Source organism: Saccopteryx bilineata, chromosome 7, assembly GCF_036850765.1.
Source record: "Saccopteryx bilineata isolate mSacBil1 chromosome 7, mSacBil1_pri_phased_curated, whole genome shotgun sequence".
NCBI classification, from domain to species: domain Eukaryota; kingdom Metazoa; phylum Chordata; class Mammalia; order Chiroptera; family Emballonuridae; genus Saccopteryx; species Saccopteryx bilineata.
The window spans coordinates 87942927-87967583 of record NC_089496.1 but is presented as its reverse complement, the minus strand read 5'-3'; the positions used below and the strand labels follow the sequence as shown (position 1 = coordinate 87967583).

General features: G+C 43.5%; 1 protein-coding gene across 1 annotated transcript in view; it reads right to left on the bottom strand.

Annotated features, from left to right (window-relative positions):
* The window catches only part of WNT8B (Wnt family member 8B), a 28797-nt gene extending 4484 nt beyond the window's left edge, over positions 1 to 24313 (bottom strand). Inside the window, exon 1 of the mRNA XM_066239898.1 lies at positions 24246 to 24313. Coding sequence (XP_066095995.1) covers positions 24246 to 24313 — 68 coding nt within the window. The remainder of the gene's footprint in view (positions 1 to 24245) is intronic.
* Between the last annotated feature and the right edge of the window lie 344 nt (positions 24314 to 24657).

The following is a 24657-nucleotide window of genomic DNA, read 5'->3' as shown; positions in this document are numbered from 1 at the left end:
ATATGGAGCCATCAAAGCCAATCTCAAAAGGATACAAACTGCATGAGTTCATTTATGTAACAATTATGAGATACATAATTATAGTGCTGGAGAATAGTGGTTTCCAAGGGTTAGGGATGAAGGATGGGTGTGGCTATAAAGAGAGTCTTGAGATGGCAGAATTTAGTGTCTTGACTGTGGTGTGATGATACAAAGCAATACATGAGGCAAAATTGCATTGAGCTATACATACACATACTCACATGAATGGGTGTATATAAAATGAGTGGTCTGAATAAACTTTATAAGTATTGTACTATAGTTGTAAGATATTACCACCAGGGGTGACTTGTGTGGGACTTGCCTGCACATTTCTTTGCAACCTTCTGCAAGTCTATAATTACATAAAAATTCAGGACCTAGCTGGTTGGCTCAGTGGTAGAACATGGATGGGCCTTGTCCGTGGATGTCTTGGGTTCATTTTCTGGTCGGGGCACACAGGAGAGACAACCATCTGCTCCACCCACCCCCCCCCCTCTCTCTCCCTCTCTAGCTTTCTTTCTCTTCACCTCCCACAGCCATGGCTCAATTGGTTTAAGCATATCAGCCCCAGACACTGAGGATGGCTCCATGGAGCCTCAGGCACTGAAAATAGCTCAGTTGCGGACATGGCCCCAGATGGGCAGAGCATTGGCCCCCGATGGGGGTTGCTATGTGGATCCCGGTTGGGGTGGATGTGGGAGCCTGTCTCTCTGTCTTCCCTCTTCTCACTTGGAAAAAGAAGAAAAAAAATAAAAAATTTAATGCATACCTACATAATCTGGAGTGCCAGAGATGTGGCAGAGGGACTTAGGATAGGCATTTAAAAATTCACCCATGTATATTACCTATTATCTTTCTTTTCCCATTATAACAGAAGAAAGTAACATGGGAATCATTAGGTATTATTCCATGAAAGTTGGTGTACCCTGCAATAGTAAAGGCCTGTATGATGCTGGCCATCATCACAAAGCAGATTTGGAAACTAAAGAGACTGAGAAAGTTCAGTCTTCTGTCAGAGGCCAAAAGAGATCGGCTGACTCTCTTCACACAGAACACACACAACGCCTAAAGTGGGGGTAGTTTTTGGAAAACAGTATTATATACTGGGAAGCTGCCATATGAGAGAAGATGAAAAAGACTTGGAAATAGGTGTAATAGAATTTTAGGATATCATAAAAGACTGCATAGTCTAGCAAAACTAAAGCCCAATTTCTAAAGCCTAGCAGGCAAAATTAACTTGACTGAGAAGTATAATATAAATTAAAAACAAATTATATGGGTTCACAATTGCTGAAGCCATTATGGGTTTGCAGATAAATGTGTGATCCTGAGAAACTGGCATCAGATGGGTCAGCCAGGCTCTGTATTTCAGAGAAAGGCACTTGAGCTTGCTCTGGCTCAGAAGGGCATTCTGCATGTCAGGACTAGCTGTCAAAGATTCTTGGATGTTACTAGGTGAGACAGAGGCTAATTCCCATTCCCCAGGACAGGCAGTATCAGGAAAGTATGCAAAACAACAATGCAAAAATCCAATGGCAGACAAAGGAGAAAGCTTTGCCCTGAGCCTGGGTGAAGAGACTTCCTGTGAGAAGATACAAGATTGTAATCACAGGGAGTGCTGGGCAGATGCTAGAGGATTCTTTTTTCCTCAAAGGCCCAACAATAGGTAAAGATTTCTATGTCACGCAGGTCTAGTTCAATTAATTCATCAGTCAGATTTAATTGAACACCTGCCATGAGACACAACTGTCAGCCTTATTTGGACAACATTCCCATAAACTGACTTGTGTTGGTAACCCCTGAGTTATTTGCAGACATATTAGAACCATTATGGCTGACTTACTCATATAGAAATTATGTAATCTTAAGAAAAGACTCATGGCCTGACTAGGCAGTGGTGCAGTGGATAGAGCGTTGGACTGGGATGCAGAGGACCCAGGCTCGAGACCCTGAGGTCGCCAGCTTGAGCACGGGCTCATCTGGTTTGAGCAAAAAGCTCACCAGCTTGGACCCAAGGTCGCTGGCTCAAGCAAGGGGTTACTCAGTCTGCTGAAGGCCCGTGGTCAAGGCACATATGGGAAAGTAATCAATGAACAACTAAGATGTCGCAACAAAAAACTGATGATTGATGCTTCTCATCTCTCTCCGTTCCTCTCTGTCTGTCCCTATCTATCCCTCTCTCTGACTCTCTCTCTTTCTGTCCCTGTAAAACAAACAAACAACAAAAGAAAAGACTCATGCACCTGACCTGTGGTGGCGCGGTGGATAAAGCTTCGACCTGGAACACCGAGGTCGCCGGTTCAAAAAAAAACCCTGCACTTGCCTGGTCAAGGCACCAAAAAGTAATATATCAATTATTCTCAAACAGAAAAAAAAAAAAGACTGCTGTCCTTGTGGTGGGCACCAAAGAAGGATCTTGTTTTTTATTAATGTGACAATGGCAAGATTTTCTTTTGGGGGTAAAATATAATATGGATTACAGAAAGCATGGTGAGTGAGTGATGTCAGAAGGGAGAACGAGAATCTAAATCCGTAACAACCTGAAAGCGCCCGACATGCGTGATCTCGGAGGCTAAGCCGGGTCGGCCCTGGTTACCTCATGGGTGGGAGACAGCCTCAGAATGTGTAGAAGGGAGAAAGGGAGCCAAAGAAGGATTTGAAGTGTGCAGGTACCACCTGTGGACAGTTCTATACGACTGAAGGAAAGATGCTGACAAATACTGGAAGATTAAAATCTGTTTAGCAGCTGGAGGCAGATCTCTACAGAGGTGGTGCAAGCAGCACACCCCTAGGCAGAGGTGCAAGCTTCCGTTCCTCATACGTGCAATCACTGATGATACCACCCACACTGGGTGTCGTCAAAGGCTGGATGTCTTCCTGAAACCTCCCAACTGTTCTCATAACTTTTCTTGAACTCCAGATTTATATATCCAAATATATTCTTGATGTCTCCATTGCAGTGTTTCATAGGCATCTCAAACTTGCTTAATACTGCAAACTGGACCCCCGATCTTCACGACCACCATCCCAAACCTGCACCTTCCATACTCTACCCCATCTAAGTAAAGGAAAGGTTCTCCTTTCAGTTGTCAGATGGAAATCAGACTCGTCTTTGGCTCCTATCTTTCTCTCACGCCATGTATTCAATCAGTCATCAAATCAGGCCGGTTTCAGCTGAGAATACATCCAGACTCTCACCAGTTCTCAGCACTGACACTTCCACCACCCTGGTCCAAGGCGTCATTCTCTCTTGCCTGCTTTAGCCTACTAACTGACCTTGCTTCTGCCTTTATTCTCCCACATTCTACTCTCAAAATGATTGGTCCTTTTTAAGAGTGATCTCTTTGAAATAGAAATAAAAATTTTTTATTCTCTGCTCAAAATCATCTAGTGGTTACCTGTCTTACATAGAGGGGAAGCCAAAGTCCCATTGTGGTTTGTAAGCTCCTACGCAATGTGGCCTCAGTTAGTCTTCTGGCCTCATCTCCTGCTACCCTCCCGTGCTTACTCTGCTCCAGCCACATGGTCTCCTGGTTCCTCAGACACACCAGGCACTGTCCAGCCTCCAAGTTACTGTACTTGTTGTCTTTGCCTGGAATACTTTTATTCAGATACCTACATAGCTTGTTTCTTCACCTGCATCAGGCCTTTTAATCAAATGTGTCATTCTCCTTGAGACTGTCCTTAGTCATCCTACTTTTAGATTTTTTTTTATTTATTCATTTTAGAGAGAGGAGACAGAGAGAGAGAAGGGGGGAGGAGCAGAAAGCATCAACTCCCATATGTGCCTTGACCAGGCAAGCCCGGGGTTTTGAACTGGTGACCTCAGCATTCCAGGTCAACACTTTACCCACTGCGCCACCACAGGTCAGGCAGTCATCCTACTTTTAAATCGCAACTCTCCCCCAGCCCTTTTCTCTGCTTCATAATTTTTCTCAATGGTACTGTCATCATCTGAACACTAGGCTGCACATCTTTATTTTTTTACTCTTCGCTTCCTCCCCCTAGCCTGTTAAGGCAGATATTCTTGGGCGTCTGTTTTGTTCAGGAAGTAACACTAGTACCTTGAACAGTACCTGGGGATAGTAAGCATTTAATAAATATGTGTTGAACGAAAGAATGAAGGAACTCCCATTTAAGGATGAGAACAGGGAGAAGTGCCATCTGAGGAAATTCAGAAAGGCAACTATCCAGAGAGACAGGGGAAAAGGAGGAATCCCTTATTCACGTCCATGGTCTTAACAATATATTATGATTATGCAACACCTCCTAAATCTTTTTTTTTTTTTTTTTTTTTGGTATTTTTCTGAAGCTGGAAACGGGGAGAGACAGTCAGACAGACTCCCGCATGCGCCCGACCGGGATCCACCCGGCATGCCCACCAGGGGCGACGCTCTGCCCACCAGAGGGCGATGCTCTGCCCCTCCGGGGTGACGCTCTGCCATGACCAGAGCCACTCTAGCGCCTGGGGCAGAGGCCAAGGAGCCATCCCCAGCGCCCGGGCCATCTTTGCTCCAATGGAACCTCAGCTGCGGGAGGGGAAGAGAGAGACAGAGAGGAAGGAGGGGGGGTGGAGAGCAAATGGGCGCTTCTCCTATGTGCCCGGCAAGGAATCGAACCCAGGTCCCCCGCACGCCAGGCCGACGCTCTACCGCTGAGCCAACCGGCCAGGGCCAACACCTCCTAAATCTTTACCTCCAGTGCTGATATTCATTTTGAGGCCCAGAGCTGCATTTCCAGATGAATGCTCGACTTCTCTCTGGGCATGTCTCAAATAGTGAAGATAATATGTCTAAAAGCCACCTTATCTTCCCTGCCAAACTTACCACTTCTCCTGACTTTACTATGTTTTGTTAATAGAGCCACTATTTCCCCAGTCCGTTCTCACTATCTAATCAGTCAGTAAGACCTGTGTATATTTTACCTTTATTATACTTTTCACATATCAGTTCCCCCTTTTCTCTCTCATTTTCTCAGGGACTCTCACTGTCATGTCTTAGTTGTGGCCTCCAACTTAGACCATTGTAGAAGTCCTATTAACTGACCTCTCTAGTTTTAGTTTTACCCCATTCCAATCCAGTGGATAGTCAGTTTGAAGCTAGATTAATCTTCTGAAAGCCTGATTCTTATATAATCCTGCTCAAGAATCTTTCTTAGTTTTCCAACTCGTATGTAAGCTGACCATACACACATTTCCAGGCTTGAATCCCATGAAATATCCCTACTTGTCCAATCCTCTAGCCAAACTGGACATCTACACATTCCTGGACAGCTATACATTCATGCCTCTATGCCATTACTCATGCTGTTCCCTTAAATCTTGCCTGGTCTTTGTATTTTTAACCAGTGTTGCTGGAACAACTGGTTATCCACATTCAAAAGAATGGAGTTGCACCCATAACTCACAGCACATACAAATATTAACTCAAAGTAGATCATAGACCTAAATGTAGGAGCTAAAACTATAAAACTCTTAGAAGAAAATACAGGTGTTAAGTCTTCATGAACTAGGGTCAGGCAATGTTTTTGTAAATATGATACCAAAAGCACAAGTGACCAAAAAAAACATTGAGAAATTGAACTTCCTCGAAATTAAAAACTGTTGTGTTTCAAAAGGCATCAGAAAAGAAAGGATAAAAGATAACCCACAGGCCTTGACTCAGTGGTAGAGCGTCAGCCCGACTTATGGATGTGCCTGGTTTGATTCCTGGTCAGAGCACCCAGGAGAAGTGACCATCTGCTCCTCTACCCTTACCCTTCCTCTTTCTCTCTCTCTCTTTCTCACTCTCTCTTTCTCTCTCTCTCTCTCTCTTTCCTCCTCCTCCTCCTGCTGCTGCAGCCATGGCTTGATTGGTTCAAGCGAATTGGCCCTGGGCACTGAATATGGCTCGGTAGAGCCTCACCTCAGGCACTAAAAATAGCTTGGTGGTTGAGGATGGCTCCAAATTGGCAGAGCATTGCCTGGTAGGGGGCTTGCAGCATGGATCTCGGTCAGGGTGCATGTGGGAGTCTGTTTCACTGTCTCCCCTCCTCTCACTAAAAAAAGAAAAAAAGACAACCCACAGAATGAGAGAAAATATTTGCAAGTAAAAAACTTACATTCAGAATATATAAAGACCACTTATAGCCCAAATAAAAAATGGTCACAGGATCTTTTTTTTTTTTTTAATTTTTTTTTAAATTTTTTTATTCATTTTAGAGAGGAGAGAGAGAGGGAGGGAGAGAGAGAGAGAGAGAGAGAGAGAGAGAGAGAGAGAGAGAGAGGAGAGAGAGACAGGGGGAGGAGCTGGAAAGCCTCAACTCCCATATGTGCCTTGACCAGGCAAGCCCAGGGTTTCGAACCAGCGACCTCAGCATTTCCAGATCGATGCTTTATCCACTGCGCCACCACAGGGTCTGGTCACAGGATCTGAATAGAGATTTCTTCAAAGAAGAAAAACAAATGGCCAATAATGTATGATATGATCCTGAACATCATTAGTCACCAGGGAAATACAATAAACTAAAATACAAAAGACAGGCCCTGGCTAGTTGGCTCAGTGGATAGAGCATTGGCCTGGCATATGGATATCCCAGGTTTGATTCCCGATCAGGGCACACAGGAGAATTGACCATCTGCCTCTCCTCCCCTCCTCTTCTCCCTTCTCTCTCTCTCTCTCTTTTCCTCCTGAAGCCAGTGGCTCAGTTGGCTGGAGCATTGGCCCCAGACACTAAGGATAGCTTGGTTGATTCCAGCATCGGCCCCAGATGAGGGTCGCTGGATGGATCCCAGTAGGGGCATATGTGGGAGTTTGTCTCACTATCTCCCCTCCTCTCACTTAAAAAAATAAACAAATAAACAAATAAAACACAAAAGACAGACAATTGGCAAAGACAGCTGTTGGCAAAGAAGTGGAGAAATCAGGCCCTTCCTACATTGCTGGTGGGATTGTGAAATGGTATAGCTGTTTTGAATAGTCTGGCAGTTCCTCAAAAATTTAAGCAGGGAATTACCATATGACCCAGTGGTGCCACTCCTAGGTATGTATGTACTCAAGAGAATTAAAAACACATGTCCAGGCCCTGGCTGGTTGGCTCAGTGGTAGAGCATTGGCCTGGCGTGCAGGAGTCCCAGGTTCAATTCCCAGCCAGGGCACACAGGAGAAGCACCCATCTGCTTCTCCACCCCTCCCCCTCTCCTTCCTCTCTGTCTCTCTCTTCCCCTCCCGCAGCCAAGGCTCCATTGGAGCAAAGTTTGTCCGGGCGCTGGGGATGGCTCTGTGGCCTCTGCCTAGAATGGCTCTGGTTGTGGCAGAGCGACACCCCAAGATGGGCAGAGCATCACCCCCTGGTGGGCATGCCAGGTGGATCCTGGTTGGGTGCATGTGGGAGTCTGTCGGACTGCCTCCCCATTTCTAACTTCGGAAAAATACAAAAAATTAAAATAAAATAAAAACACATGTCCAACAAAAAAATTGTATATGAATGTTCATAGCAACAATATTCATAATAGCTCCCAAGTAAAAATAGCTAAAATCTCTATCAACTGATGTAAAGGTTAATAAAATGTGGTATATCTATACAGTAGAATATTTGACCACAAAGAGGAATAAAGGCCTGACTGGTGGTGGCGCAGTGAATAAAGCATCAACCTGGGACACTGAGGGCCCGGGTTCAAAACCCTGAGGTTGCAGGATTGAGCACGGGCTCATCCAGCTTGATCGCAGGGTTGCTGGCTTGAGTGGGGTCATAGACATGATCCTATGATCACTGGCTTGAGCCCAAGGTCTCTGGCTTGATCAAGGGGTCACTGCCTCACCTGGATCCCCCAGGTCAAAGCACATATAAAAAGCAATCAATGAACAACTAAAGTGACACAACTATAAATTGATGCTTCTCATCTCTTTCCCTTCTTGTCTCTCTTGCTCAAAAAAAAAAAAAAAAGAAGGAATGAAGTACATGTTACAGCATAGATGAACCTTAAAAATATCATTCTGAGTGAAAGAAGCCATACACTAAAGGCCATAAATTGTATGATTCTACTTATTAAAAAATGTCCAGCCTGGCCTGTGGTAGGCACAGTGGATAAGGCGTCGACCTGGAATGCCGAGGTCGCCAGTTTGAAACCCTGGCTTGCCTGGTCAGGGCACATATGGGAGTTGATGCTTCCTGCTCTTCCCCCTGTTCTCTCTCTCTTTCCTCTCTCTCTCTCTCTCTCTCTCCTCTCTAATAAAAATGAATAAAAAAACAAAAACTATCTCTCTCTCTCCTCTCTAATAAAAATGAATAAAAAACCAAAAACTATCTCTCTTTCTCTCTCTCTCTTCTCTAATAAAAATGAATAAAAACCCAAAAACTATGCGTCTCTCTCTTAAAAAACAGACAAACAAACATGTTCAGCATAGACAATTCTGTAGAAACAAAGATCAGCAGGTGCCGAGGACTGAAGGAAAAGGGAATAGGCAGTCACCACTAATGCACATGGCGTTTCTTTTTAAGGTGACGAAAATGTTTTAAAATTGATTGTGGTGAGGGGTGCACGAGTTTGTGAATATTCTAAAACCCACTGATTTGTACACTTTAAAAGGGCGAATTTTATAGTGTGTGAATTATGTCTCAATAAAGCAACTATGTAAAAATCCTGCATTTTCTTAAATAAGTATCTAGTTCGAAACCACAGTCAGCGTTTCTTGAAGCCTCGCAGCAACTATTCCCCTGCCTCGTATTAAGCTTTCCCTTTATTCCCTTATACTTGACTATAAGTGAGGGTTGCCTTAATTATCTTTGTGTCCTTTTCAGCTCCTACTATAGCACCTGGACATGGTAAGTTCTCTAATAAAAATACATTGAATTGAAGTGTTTTTGAAAGAAGGATAAAAGGGTCATCAGAGGTAACAGAAAATTTGAGAATAATGACTGAAAAATGATTTGAGGGGTCAGGAGAAGGAAGTCTCTGGCAAGCCAATGCTCCCGTTAATTTTCTAATGCTCTGAGCAGATAACCATGCTTCATTAGCAGATGATCATACAAGAAGCAACAGACACTGAACACTGAGTATATTACACAGGGGTTGGTGTTATAATCAAAACTTTTAGCCTGACCAAGCGGTGGCGCAGTGGATAGAGCATCGGACTGGGATGCGGAAGAACCCAGGTTCAAGACCCCGAGGACTCCAGCTTGAGTGTGGGCTCATCTGGTTTGAGCAAAAGCTCACCAGCTTGGACCCAAGGTTGCTGGCTCGAGCAAGGGGTTACTCGGTCTGCTGAAGGCCCGTGGTCAAGGCACATATGAGAAAGCAATCAATGAACAACTAAGGTGTCGCAATGCGCAACGAAAAATTAATGATTGATGCTTCTCATCTCTCCATTACTGTCTGTCTGTCCCTGTCTATCCCTCTCTCTGACTCTCTCTCTGTCTCTGGAAAAAAAAAGAAGAAAAAAAGAAAAAAATAAACAAAACTTTTAGCAAAGTCAGTATGACCATTTAACACTATGTATAATTATTCTTGTGCTTTGCGATAATTAGACATATGTGGTAAGCAATTTACATAAGTAACTAGTTAATTTTGCTTTGACCTGCCAAATGAAATTATTTAAGTTGTCTTTCTCCTTTTGTTAGTCTCCCAGTAGATATAGTGACACCATATCAAATTTAATTTCTATCACACAGTAATAGCTAGCATTCATCAAGTATGGTGGGAACTCTTCCGAGCACTTGACCCAGGTCCTCATTTTCTGTTTTCATAGCAAGCAACCCCCTGGGGGAGGTACTACTGATATTTATTGAGTGTTTATCTGTGCACACCAAATACAGTTTCAAGTGCTTTGCCTGTTTTAAGCTCACATGATTATCACAACAGTTATATGAGGGAGGAAGTATTATGTCTTCCATTTTACTGACACAGAAACTGCAACACGGAGTGGTTAGCCAGCATCAGCAGGTTAAGTGGTAAAGCCAGGACTGGAACCTTGTCAGTCTGATTCTAGAGCATCTCCTCCACTGCTCCCCTTGCCCACAACCCTTATTTCTTGCTCTTATTCCCATCCACATTCCAGGAATCCTGGTCCCTCCAAAGTTCTTGGGAAGTATTTCTTGGAGGTCTCACTCATAAACAGCCCAGTTAACTATCACATCGTCTCCACTGTGTTTCTATCTTCCCATTGCTTCAGCCCTTCCTCCGCTTCCGTGTCCACCAGGCACCCCTATTGCCCAGGCATAGGCTTTGCTTTATCTGGGTACCACCACATTCCCTAGCACGTTTTTATGGAGACTGTTGCTGTTCACACTGGGTTCTATGCATTAAAAAAGTGGGAGCAGGCCCTGACCGGTTAACTCAGTGATAGAGCATTGGCCCAGCATGTGGAAGCCCTGGGTTCAATTCCCGGCCAGGGCACACAGGAGAAATGCCTATCTGCTTCTCCACCCCTCTTCTTCTTGCTTTTCTTCCTATCTCTCTCTCCCTTCTGCTCTCCTGAAGTCATGGCTCGACTGGGGCAAGTTGGCCCCGGGCTGCTGAGGATGGCTCCATGGCTTCCACCTCAGACGCTAAAAAATGTCTCAGGTTGCAATGGAGCAAGGACCCCAGATGGGCAGAGCATCACTCCCTAGGGTCGCATATGGGAGTCTGTTTCTGCCTCCCCTCCTCTCACTAATATAGATAGATAGATAGATAGATAGATAGATAGATAGATAGATAGATAGATAAAGCCCGGTCGCCCTGGCCAGATGGCTCCATTGGTTGAGCATCAACCGATATGCAGAGGGTGTGGGTTTGATCCCCAGTCAGGGCACATACAGGAACAGATAAACATTTCTGTCTCTCTCTCTCTTTCCCTCCCTCACTCTCAATAAAATTTAAAAATTGAGGGCAATGGACATAGCACACTAAATAGATGTTAGTAATGGGGGAAAATGCAGGGGAGGAGGGCAAGGGAATACATGAAAACTCTGTATTTTCTGCTCAGGTTTTCTGTACACCTAACATCTCTCTAAAAATGTAGTCTAGCCTGACCAGGTGGTGGCGCAATGGATAGAGCATGTGGGACTGGGATGTGGAGGACCCAGGTTCGAGACCCTGAGGTTGTCAGCTTGAGCGCAGGCTCATCTGGTTTGAGCAAGGCTCACCAGCTTGAGCCCAAGGTCACTGGCTCGAGCAAGGGGTTACTTGGTCTGCTGTAGCCCCCTGGTCGAGGCACATATGAGAAATCAATTAATGAACAACTAAGGAGCCACAACGAAGAATTGATGTTTCTCATCTCTCTCCCTTCCTATCTGTCTGTCCCTATCTGTCCCTTTCTCTGACTCTCTCTGTCTCAGCCACACACACACACACACACACACACAAAAAAAAAAATTCATGGGCCTTAGCTCCAAAGACTGTTGTAGAGCAATGGTGGGATTCAAATAATATAAAATCTGGTTCTTTGCCCTAATAACAGTTCTAAGTATAAAAATCGATACACCAAAAGGTAGTTTATTATTTCATGCACTTAATACTTAAATAAGAACAATAAAAGAGGTACACAAAACTAGATTATGTGGTAAGAGTTTTAAAATAATAATAAAAAATATTAAATAATACCTGACAAAAAACAATAAAACTGTTATTTAAGATATTTCCAATGACAGCTTGTCATTCCCTGGTTGTTTGGCACTTTTTCTATTTACATTATATGTTTGTTTACTGAAGTAACAAACGTGAGGGAATTAAAATGAGGTATTTCATCAAAGGTATAATGAGTTTTGTGAAATGAATAAATAAATATTACAACATAGTTCCATCAAATTTTTTCACCTATGGACGGAATGAACATTATTACGGGTGCTTAGAACACGCTGTTGCACAGATGAATGTTAAAAATGAGTAAGGAATATAAATTTGTGATTTCCACATTGGGGGGCTGCCCCAGGCACCCACCTTAGAGAGAACCCTGATTACAAGTGCCATTTCAACAACTGGTTCACTGAACTCAACAAAAAATTAGGTATGGGTTCTGCCGAACCTGTACAAACTGACTGAATCCCATCACTGGTGGGGAGGGGGGATGGGCAATGGAACCTGCACGTCCACGGTCCTGAAAGGGTTGTATAGCACATGGTCCTCAGAGTCCACTGTGAGAAACACCGGTCCCGAGGGAGAATAAGGCGGTGCCAAACAAGCCTCTAATACCTAAGGAATACTTTGAAGGCCCGGGAGACTGACATTATTGCTTCAGTCTTCTAGAAATGGCTGCTCCAACTGCAACAGTGACTAATAGGTGGATGTCTTTTTTTTTTTTTTTTTTCTTATCTGGATGGAGCATCTTCTGGTTTGAGTAGCTCTCAAAGCCCTCACTGGTCACTGCCCTGAAGGGCTGGGTTTCTGTACTGAGCACTAAAATCACGGATCTCTTTCTGTCCTCGCAGTTTTTCTTGGTCATGTAGAATGTTTTCCTGGCAATTGTGTCATGGCTGTTTATGCCCATATTCCCCATACCAAGAATAAAATTGGGGAGGGGAAGACATGTACCTACAAGGATTCTGAGCCTTCATCAAGGGGCCATCAGCCCTGTAGGAAACATTAAAGCCACTCAAGGAAGGCTTTAATGCCTTTGCCATTTTTTTTTTTTTTTTTTTTTTTGTATTTTTCTGAAGTAAGAAGCAAGGAGGCAGAGAGACAGACTCCCGCATGTGCCCGACCAGGATCCACCTGGCATGCTGACCAGGGGATGATGTTTTGCCTATCTGGGGCATTGCTCCATTATAACTGGAGCCATTCTAGCACCTGAGGTGGAGGCCATGGAGCCATCCTCAGCGCCTGGGAGAGCTTTGCTCCAATGGAGCCTTGGCTGCGGGAAGGGAAGAGAGAGACAGAGAGGAAGGAGAGGGGGAGGGGCGGAGAAGTAGGTGGGCGCTTCTCCTGTGTGCCCTGGCTAGGAATCGAACCCGGGACTTCCACATGCTGGGCCAATGCTCTACCACTGAGCCAACCGGCCAGGGCCTGTCATTGCCATTATTTTACATTCTTAGACCACTTCCACAGTATTGTCATCAATCATGAAATGAGTCTTTAATTCACTTTTTGGTCTATACGCTTTCCTACAAGCTTCTAATGCCATCTGATCATTCTCCCAAGTTAATTTACCAATAGTAAGAATTTGCAAGAGCAGTCAGATCTCTCCCTCTCTCTCTCCATCATTCATTCTGAACTCTCACAATAATGTTTTATTGTTAGTAACTTCTGTTCCCAGTCCTGTCTAGACTGGGTAGACAAATCCTCTTGTCCTTGTCTTCAGTGATGCTTTCTGCCACAGCTCCCCTAATATTAGCATTGACCAGTTCTTTCCTCTTCCTTTCCCTGTGTGTCTAATCCTTGCTAGTCTCTTCATTGCTGAGTATCTGTTCAGCTATTTTTAAGTGAAAATTACAGACGCACAAGTAGTTTTTTTCTTTTTCTTTTTCTGAAGCTGGAAACGGGGAGAGACAGACAGACAGACTCCCGCATGCGCCCGACCGGGATCCACCCGGCACGCCCACCAGGGGCGACGCTCTGCCCCTCCGGGGTGTCGCTCCGCGGAGACCAGAGCCACTCCAGCGCCTGGGGCAGAGGCCAAGGAGCCATCCCCAGCGCCTGGGCCATCCCCACTCCAATGGAGCCTTGGCTGCGGGAGGGGAAGAGAGGGACAGAGAGGAAGGAGGGGGGGTGGAGAAGCAAATAGGCGCTCCTCCTATGTGCCCTGGCCAGGAATCGAACCCGGGTCCCCCGCACGCCAGGCCGACGCTCAACCGCTGAGCCAACCGGCCAGGGCCCGCACAAGTAGTTTTGAGGCTATGGATAACCACTAAAGCAGAGCCCTGTGCACTTTCTATCATATTCCCTTGGCGTCTGCTCTAGGGACCTTCCAACTTTGCCACACAACGTGGCTATAAACTAGTTATAATCGAGCCACTATGCAAAATTTCTTGATCTAGGACACTATAGCTCCTCAAATACCCACAACTTTCAACATTCTGCAGCTTCTCTCAGGGGCTGTACCATCTCCTAAATTGCCTATTCTATAATTTGTGTGATCACCAATGAATTTTTTTCAGGGAGCTGGATCAACAAATACAAATGCCACAGCTTCGCTTTTATTATAGTTCTTGAAAAATCTCCAAGTTTTTGATTTGTCTTTTTAAAATTGTAATTAATTAGGTATAGGTTTGGGTGTGCAACTCAATAAAACGTCCTTTGCACACTGCATCGTGTACCTATACCAATATTATTTAAAATACCAAGATCTGGAAACAGCCCAAGTGCCCATCAGTAGATGAGTGGATAAAAAAAGCTGTCTTTTTTTTTGCCAAACGTTTATTATTTACCCACTCACTCTAATTTTCAATGCTTCTCTTTATTTGATACCATTTAAAGATACTTTTAATCATTACTTATTACTATTTTACCACCTTAGGAAGTTCCCATTCTCTGTCAGTCATATCTAATGGTGGACAGGGGGGTTAAGCCACTATCCAATGTTTTCACTATTTCCCTCTATTTGGGGGTGGTTATCCAAACTAGCACAGCCCATGAGGTGGCCTGCAGCACATCACATGGTCTGGTCAGCAGTTTGGCCACCATGATGAGAACATATGCCTGATTCTGTATAGCCTATGACAGAGATGAACACTGGGCCAGGAGTGCCAAGCACCAGGCTACCTCCAGACTTCCTTCTTCCTTTGCATAACCAGGGCCTTGTTTCTAGGCCACGTGTGTGTGCAGACTGCCTCTCCCCTCAGTGTGGGAGTTCCTTCCCAGGAAATCCCAAGTGTCAGGCAGCAAACTTCCTGCAGGCCAGCCTCACTGGCTGCCATGAGTGCCTGGGTGAGTTGAATCCCTGTGCGGATGCAGCTTACATTTCAGTTAGGATTCCCCTTAACCCTTCCCCACATGTATTTTTACAAGACAAAGATTCTGCACGTGTCCAGAATTTGGTGTTTTCCTCTTGATGCCCAAGACTTCTATCTCAATGCCTTCTGACACCCCCCCCCCTTGTGTTCTCCCTCTCTCCACTTTCCTCACAAGTCTTTGAATAACAGGTTTGCCTTCCCTCTACCCTTTAATCTCATTTCATGAGGTCCATAAAAAGCCTCTGGGTCACGAAGCTCTCATTGGCCTACTTCTGGAGGGCCCGTGTGATTATTCTAATTGGGGGTGATGGCCCAGGGAGAGCAGAAGGGGCAGTGAGTTAACATAGATGCACATCTTTCTCTGGAGATTTGGTACAGAGAGAGAGAACAGGAGACAGGGGAGAGGTCACGGGGAGGGACCAGAGTTCGGGGCTGCCAGGAGCCGTAGCTAGAGGTGTCCCAGTGATGCAACCTCTTCTTACAATGAATGTCTGACAGCCTGCTTTTCACCTCATGAACTCACAAGCGGCCTCAGGCCCGGACAGCCCCAAAGCAGCCCTTTCTGAGAATGTTGCCTGGTGATCCTATCTGCTGTAACATACACCCCACGTAACACACATGCACCGCAGCACACACACAACTGCAGGGAAGGCAGGCCTTACTAGTAATCATTGTGAAATCATATCCTATGGGTCCAGATTTTTTTTTTTTTTTGTATTTTTTTTCTGAAGCTGGAAACGGGGAGAGACAGTCAGACAGACTCCCGCATGCGTCCAACCGGGATCCACCTGGCACGCCCACCAGGGGCAATGCTTTGCCCCTCCGGGGCATTGCTCTGCCGTGACCAGAGCCACTCTAGCGCCTGGGGCAGAGGCCAAGGAGCCATCCCCAGTGCCCGGGCTATCTTTGCTCCAATGGAGCCTTGGCTGCGGGAGGGGGAGAGAGAGACAGAGAGGAAGGAGGGGGGGGGGTGGAGAAGCAAATGGGCGCTTCTCCTATGTGCCCTGGCCGGGAATCGAACCCGGGTCCCCCACACGCCAGGCTGACGTTTTACCGCTGAGCCAACCGGCCAGGGCCGGGTCCAGAATTTTTTATTACCCTCTCTGACAACATCAAGGATTGGTACTAAGCTAGGCACAATTCACTGTACAATTAGATAGAGTTCAGTTTTAAAATGCAAGTGCTTTTCAAGGGTGCACTGCATGACTAATTCTTACCCATTGTAAAGTACAAGTAATTGAAATTGGGCTTTTTCCTGTTTAGCTAGGGGAAGGATTAGGAAGTAGAAATCATGAGATATCTGAAGTCTTATAGAGAAGAGAAGTACTCAGAATTTCAAAGATAAATTTCCTCCTACTTAACCGTTTGTTAAGAAGGAACAGAGATGATAACAGAGGGAGACTGTTCAGTAGAGAGATGGAACAGAAACCCGATTGTGGTGGATGACCAGTTATGGAATGAAAGCCGCTAGTGTAGCCTCATTGGAGGAGTCTGGCGGCATTGAAAGAAAAGAGAGAAATGTAGTGACGATTGGGGCCAAGTGAAAATTGTTTCAAGATGAGTATAAAGGAAGAAGTTAAGGACTACACAGGTTTTGGTCATACCTCATAGCTATTTCACTGTCTTAGACTCCATCTCTTTCTTCAAAGAGAATTCAGCCCTATAAAGAATTCTCAAGCCTGACCAGGCAGTGGTTCAGTGGATACAGAGGACCCAGGTTCAAAACTCCAAAGTCGCTGTCTTGAGCCTGGGCTTATCCGGCTTGAGCACAGGGTCGCTGGCTTGAGGGTGGGATCGTAGACATGACCCCATGGTTGCTGGCTTAAGCCCAAAGGTCACTGGCCTGAGCAAGGGGTCACTAGCTCTGCTGTAGCCCCCCGTCAAGGCACATATGAAAAAGCAATCAATGAACAACTGAGGTGCCACAACAAAGAATTGATGCTTCTCATCTCTCTCCCTTCCTGTCTATCTGCCCCTGTCTGTCCCACTCTCTGTCTCTGTCACACACACAAAAAAACCTCAAAAACATTTTTTATAAATGTGAATTTTCTATAGTATAAGGTAGTGCCCTAGAATATATTTTGAAACGTCTTATAACCCAGTTGACTAAGAAAAATTAAACAGATGTGTCAGTTTGGGTAGTTATCCTTTATTAAAATATATATTAAAATCCTACATGATCTCAGATCCAGTCCTTGGCAATGAATCACTGGCAAAGACCATATAACAGCGCTCTGGACAAGTGTGTGTCATGGGTCCCTGCGAAACAATCATGGGCCAATTCTTCCCAGAGCAAATCGAGAATACTCTTTTCCCCTGAAAGTGAAAAGTCATTTATACTCCAGGATATTTTTTTGTTTTGTTTTTGTTTTTTGTATTTTTCTGAAGCTGGAAATGGGGAGAGACAGACAGACTCCCGCATGCGCCCGACCGAGATCCACCCGGCACGCCCACCAGGGGCGACTCTCTGCCCACCAGGGGGCGATGCTCTGCCCCTCTGGGGCATCGCTCTGCCGCGACCAGAGCCACTCCAGCGCCCGGGGCAGAGGCCAAGGAGCCATTCCCAGCGCCCGGGCCATCTTTGCTCCAGGAGGAGGGGGGGGGGTGTGGAGAAGCAAATGGGCACCTCTCCCATGTGCCCTGGCCGGGAATCGAACCCGGGTCCCCCGCACGCCAGGCCGACACTCTACCGCTGAGCCAACTGGCCAGGGCCTATACTCCAGGATATTTTGTAGAGATATAGGCTGTCTTTCTTGTCCTCATCTCCTTTTTTCTTTTTTTGTATTGGAGCAAACTCTGCTGAGAAACACAGAGCTATAGAAAGGTCCTTTAGCATTTAGCATTTAAATGGGGACTCGAACTGGGAATAAGCTGTCTCATTCTCTGTTCCGTGGTCTCTAAGTGAAAGCTGTTAAGGAACAGCTCAAGCCACTGTTTCCAGCAAGCCTGGGATTGCAGGACCCTCATCCAGGAGCATTACGGAAGCAGAGCATTCTGTTTTGTTTTCTGATGTTGCTACCTTAGTCCTTGTAGTACAGATTTTAGAAAATATTCATGTTCTCAATGGCATTGATGGATGCAATACCAGCTTATGTCAAGATCAAGAAGATAGGTGTACATGATAACGCTGAGAATTGTCCTATAAAACAACGAGGTGGACAGTTCAAGGTAGGACAGGCTTTGGCACTTTGGTACTGTTTTCACTACTTAATGGAAGTAAATCCAATGGATTCTAAAGTGTCCTCTCCTCAATCTGATCAACTATCAATTTCTGTTACTTTTACTAACCAGCCACAGCTCAAACAGAAGTAAACTCAAATGTGGATTTGAATGAATTATCTTTTTACTTATTCATTTTAGAAAGGAGAGAGAGAAGAGAGAGAGAAGGGGGGGAGGAGCAGGAAGCATCCTCCCATATGTGCCATATCAACTCCCATATGTGCCTTGACCAGGCAAGCCCAAGGTTTTGAACTGACGACCTCAGCATTTCCAGGTCGACGCTTTATCCACTGCGCCACCACAGGTCAGGCTATTATCTTTTTACTGATTTGTATTTTTTATTTTCCTCTCCAAGGGCGGTCACATCTGTATGATATTCCTGACGAGTCACCCTAATTACTGGCACTAGGTCTTTTGGACATGGGGTAAAGGGTTCCTTTTTCTGTCCTTCTTATTTTGATCCATGGAAGTATTTGAAAGACTTTGACTAAGAGAATACATGCAATTAAAAATTATACAGCCCGAGCAGGCGAAGGCGCAGTGGATAGAGCGTTGGACTGGGATGCAGAGGACCCAGGTTCGAGACCCCAAGGTCACCAGCTTGAGCGCGGGCTCATCTGGTTTGAGCAAGGCTCACCAACTTGGACCCAAGGTTGCTGGCTTGATCAAAGGGTTACTCGGTCTGCTGAAGGCTCACGGTCAAGGCACATATAAGAAAGCAATCAATGAACAACTAAGGTGTTGCAACGAAAAACTAATGATTGATGCTTCTCATCTCTCTCTGTTCCTTCTGTCTGTCCCTGTCTATCCCTCTCTCTGACTCTCTCTGTCTCTGTTAAAAAAAAAAAGATACCGAAAGTATACATGAAGCAAGTTTACACAGGGGTTGATAACTGTTGAATCTGAGTTATGGGGGGTTATTATACATGTTGTTCAATGTTTGCAAGGAGAAAAAATGAAATTTTTCATAATATAAAATGACACAGAACATTCCTGAGGCATTAATCTATGCAATATGGGCTCCACCAAACACCTTGGATTAACATGAAGAAATGCCAGACAGGATAATATGGCCAATCTCCTGGTTTGCTATTTATTACCCTGGATTTTGGTATGCAATGGAACGTTCAAAGTCTGACATGGTGAACCCGAAGAGTAAAGGAAAGGGACTGAGATTTTTGGTAGTGAAAGAGAATTACAGGGTTTTGGTTTAAAATATTTATTAAAAAATTTAGTCATTGTCGATATCTAGTTGCATATTATGGGACAATTAGAGAATTGCAGTTTTGAATGAAGGGGAAGTTTTTCCTCATGCAGGATGGTTTAAGCTTGGCCTGGAAAACACAAGCATTTCATCTGTGCAGCTGCGCAGAACTACTGAACTCTTGGTCTACTTATGGGGTCTACTGAGACTACTGGAACATAGCCTCGTCTGTGCTGGGACTGGAGCATGCTGACATTGGGAAAACAACCTAGTAAGCAAAGTGAATTTGGACTGGTTGGATAATGGAGAATTTAAATGATCCCTTTATGATGTGATTTCTCTTGGCCTGGAGGAAAATCTGACCTAAGAAGCATGTAGAGAAATGATATGATCAATAAGAAGGGCCTATAATAAAGATTGAGAAAAACAAGCCATAAAAGTTTGGTTTATAATGAGAGTAGAGGGTTTGTCCAGAGCAGATAATAGGTTCTTTCAAGAAGCCCTTAGCACAGGGGTTAGGAACCTTTTTGGCTGAGAAAGCCATGAACGCCGCATATTTTAAAATGTAATTCCGTGAGAGCCATACAACGACCAGTGTACATTATGCATTATCCAATAAAAATTTGGTGTTATCCTGGAGGACAGCCGTAATTGGCTCCAGCCACTCGCCTGGAGCCAATGAGCGGTGGGAAATGAATGGATTGTAATACATGAGAATGTTTTATATTTTTAATGTTATCATTTTTTTTTATTAAAGACTTGTCTGCGAGCCAGATGCAGCCATCAAAATAGCCACATCTGGCTCGCGAGCCATAGGTTCCCGACCCTTGCCTTAGCATGTAGGTATATTTCAAATGGGAGGCAATGAGGAATGTTATTTATGTGGATCAAGCTCGGAATTTCTCCAACTGTTAACCCAGCCTGATCTTTTACCTAGGAAGGAAAATCTGCTTTCTGACAAAATGAGGGTTTATCCTAAGTAAAATTAAATCGACCACTCTTTCTATGCCCTCTGAGTTCTCCTCTACTTCTGATGGAAATAGAAAGAGTAAATGGAGCCGGGGGGGGGGGGGAGGGATTTTATTAACAGTTCCAAGAGAAACTAGCACTGCCCAGTATAGAGCAGCATTAAACCAATTGTCCCAGCTGGTAAAAGGAAAAAAAGTAAACTCTGTCCATGGACAAGAGAGTTTTATTAAAACTCTTTTTTCTGCCTGACCAGGCGGTGGCGCAGTGAATAGAGCGTCGGACTGGGATGCGGAAGGACCCAGATTCCAGACCCCACAGATGCCAGCTTGAGCGCGGGCTCATCTTGTTTGAGCAAAAAGCTCACCAGCTTGGACCTAAGGTTGCTGGCTCAGGCAAGGGATTACTCGGTCTGCTGAAGGCCCGCGGTCAAGGCACATATGAGAAAGCAATCAAGAAAGAAATAAGGTGTGTGCAACCAAAAACTGATAATTGATGCTTCTCATCTCTCTTTGTTCCTGTCTATTCCTATCTATCCCTCTCTCTGACTCTCTCTCTGTCCCTGTAAAAATAAATAAATAAATAAAACTCTTTTTCCTCTGGTCCTTTGTCTATAGAAAGGTAGATGGGAGATATAGATAGATAGATAGATAGATAGATAGATAGATAGATAGATAGATAGATATAGATATAGATATAGAGAAATTTTTTTGACCAGGGAAGCTATTAGGAATGTGAATCTTTTATTGGTATATTATTTTGCAGATTCCAAAGCAATTTCTCATACCTGACTTTATTTCTCTAACTTCAGAGATCCCCAGCCTCTGTGAGGATGAGAATTCCTATCAAGTGTGACAAAGCTCAGTGGATTCTCACTTGATTGCCCTTGTTCTTTTTATATCTGTTAATGGGGAAAACTCAACCAAAACTTAATAGGACAACCAATTACCACGAACTCAATGATTTTTAAATGAGTGTGTGTTTGACTGGTCATAATATACATCTGATGGAGGGAGACAACTTGGGACGGTGAACACACAATACAATACACAGATGATGTGTTGTAGAGTTGTGCACCTGAAACCTGTGTAATTATATTAATCAATGTCACCCAAATAAAGTCAATGAAAAAATTTAAATATATATGCATTTGATAAGTTTTGCACATAAATGCTGAGAATAATAATTTTAGTTATCGATGATGCTTGATGAGACTATGGATTCAAAAACACCCCCTCTCCCCCCAATAACTGAAGCTTTTTCTAATCAAGGGTTTTACATGTCATTATCAGATGAGATTTCAAGAGCCATTTTGACAGATTACTCTAAAAACATAAATGTAGAGAACCAAAGAATGATTTATTTTAAAAAACTGCTTTAAAACACACAGATTTCAGATAAATTCTTGCTCTATTACAGAAAAGAAACTAACCCTGTTTAAATCCTTTGGAAAAGAATGAAGGTAATGACCTCTGTTAAAGAATACAAGCAGAGCCATAGTTAACTTCTGAGTCCCTTGCATCTTTCTGATTCGGTGATTGAGTTGAGCAATGAGTGAGAGAGAGAGAGAGAGAGAGAGAAGGACAGAACTGGTTAAAACCCAGTGTCATTATGAGACATCATTTGGAGTCAAGTGAAGGCAACAGTTAAGGAAAAACATGTTCTAGGTCCATTCATTCTAGATGAGTAAATATATTGGAAGTAGAAAGTCACATTGATTCATCTCTAGCCACCATTATAACCATCACCATTTGCTTGGTTGTATCATGGTTCTTTCTTTTCTTTCTTTCTTTCTTTCTTTCTTTCTTTCTTTCTTTCTTTCTTTCTCTTTCTCTTTCTCTCTCTCTTTCTTTCCCTCCCTCCCTCCCTCCCTCCCTCCCTCCCTCCCTCCCTCCCTCCATCCCTTCCTTCCTTCTTCTTTTTTTTTTTCTGGAGTCATTAAAATTAAGAAAAACAAATTCACAGTAAAGATTTTTCTCCAGTTACTTAAAGATAATTCTTTCAGAAGGGCCCTAAACTGTGGAGAATGCTTTTTTCCCAATTATTTTGCACTGAGATAACTAGTTAAACTGCATATTGTAGTCACATGTAATTTTTATCATCTCCTTTCCAAGCTCAGGAATTTCTGTTGATGGATTCTTTTAGGCAGTAATTTCAGGCAAGCCTACAATTGAACAGCCAAGCAGAAATTGTGGTTCTCTATTTGTTAAATGCTTTTGAGGTCTTCACATAAAAGGTTGATAATGAAGTACTAAGAGAAACATCTGAAAGACTGTGATTGGCCAGATTTCTCTGCATGGCACAAAGGAAAAGATGACCTTATGCAAAACCCTGGTAGTTCCATTATAAGAATAATCAAGATTTGATGGTAAATTTAAAAATCACATTTCAAATGCTACCAAAACCAGACTCTTGGTAAAATATAAATATTTAATTCAAATTGGGGCTTATGGGGGAAATGCAATTAAAATCTAATCGCATTATACAGATTTGTACATTTTTCTCCTCCAAGTCAGGCAAAGCAAGGAGGTTCTTAAACCCTGTTTTTAAATTAGAACTTTCTTTCACATCTCTTTTTTCTTCTTTCTTTTTGAATCCAGACACTTGAATTTGGACAGACAAGCAACCCAGCCACCTTTCAGTGTGGCTGTGTCAGTATCGGAATGAAATGAACATGACCCCCTCCAGCAGGGAAGGAACACACAGTAAAGGTATTTTTTATAGAACAATTCTTCACACTGCCCTGGTGACTGGGGGAAGGAATCTCGTGTTTCTCTTTTGCTGATACTGAATCAGCTGAAGAATACCATGAACATCAGTGGAAACGCTCTGAAATAGTCTCCTGTCCCTTTTGTCTTTTTGTTCTCATGAGGGAGAGAGAAGAGAGGTTTTCTTTTTAACATGAAGTATTTAATTAAAACACCAATTAAAAATTAACCAGTTATTTGGTGGTTTGATTTATAATCAGAAATTTTGCAAATTATGCCATTAACTGGCAAATCATTGTATTAATTTGGCAGTTTATATCAACTCTCTAATAAAGATGGCTATACTCGTTTATGATAAGAATACACTGTCAATTAGCACAGGATGCTGATTTCAGCAAAGAAATTCCTATTCTTGCTTCCTCAACAGTTTATGGAGCAATTGGATTCGTATCTTGGTTAAATAGATGGTCAAAATGAGAACTAATAATGAGAGAGACTGAGCTTACATCTTAATTGAGGAGAAACTCCAAACACCCGAGCAACATGCCTTTCCCAGGTCTTGCGCCTGTATATTATTGAATACTTGCTTATTAACTTCTCTATGTAAAGATATTTTAGATGGTTTCCCAGAGCTCAGTGCGAATGATGATTATACCATCTATCATTTGTGCAATTGTTTATAGTTTACAAAGCACTTTCACACACATTATTTTACCTTCTGAGCAATTTAGAAATATTTGTAAACTGAATAAATTAAACAGTTTTGTAGGAAAGTTTAAATTTCTAAAATATTTTATTTCAAATGTTTGTTAACCCAGTAACTCACGTTAATTTTTAACCTCTAAGAAGTGATATTATAAGCTGTTACTTAGAATATTCTGAAAACATTAAAGTCAGACAGTGCAAAATAAGATCCCACTGAATTTTTGTCTTCACCTCAAAGATCAGATTCCACACACAGTAGAACCTGCTTTGAACCACCTTCCTCTTCTCTGCAATGCCAAAATCAGGATTTGATAGAAAAGGCTACTGTCTTTCCTCAAAACCACTTAGAATATTTATGATATAGCAATTTGGAAAAATAGGAGCCCCATATTTTAATTCTTTTATTAGTCAGGGCCTAAAGATTTACTGAAATCAGCCATAAATTTGGAAGAGCCCTACTGCCTTGAACACTTTTTCCTAGGAGAGATCCCAAAGCATCCTACGTTCCTAGAAATGAAAATGACCTCTCTCCCATATATTTCAGGCATTTACCTAATTCCAAGGTCCAGATTACTTACCAGGTATGGCTGAGTTGGAGGACACAGGTGAAAAGAATGATGCACACAGAAGGCTCCATAAGTAACATAATCCTCTGGAGTAACAGAGATAGAAAATTCTAAAATCTTGGGAGACAGAGAGGTGAGATGGGGAAGTATTCTCTTCGTGGTAGTGGGATGGAATTCTTCTCGAACCCCAACTTCCTTGGTGTGTAAGCGATCCCAAACAGAGCTAAGGGGAGGTGAAATGGAGCTGCCAAACTTCCAAAGAAGAGATTATCTACTTAATTAAAGTTTTTTTCCCCTCTAAGTCCTTCAGCCAATCAGGACTCAAGTGCCAGAGAAAGATTGAGTCGATCAAAAGAACACTCCAGGATCCTCTCAGACAAATGCAGAAGAAGGGACGAGGAAAAGGGGACAAAGAGAGGAACAC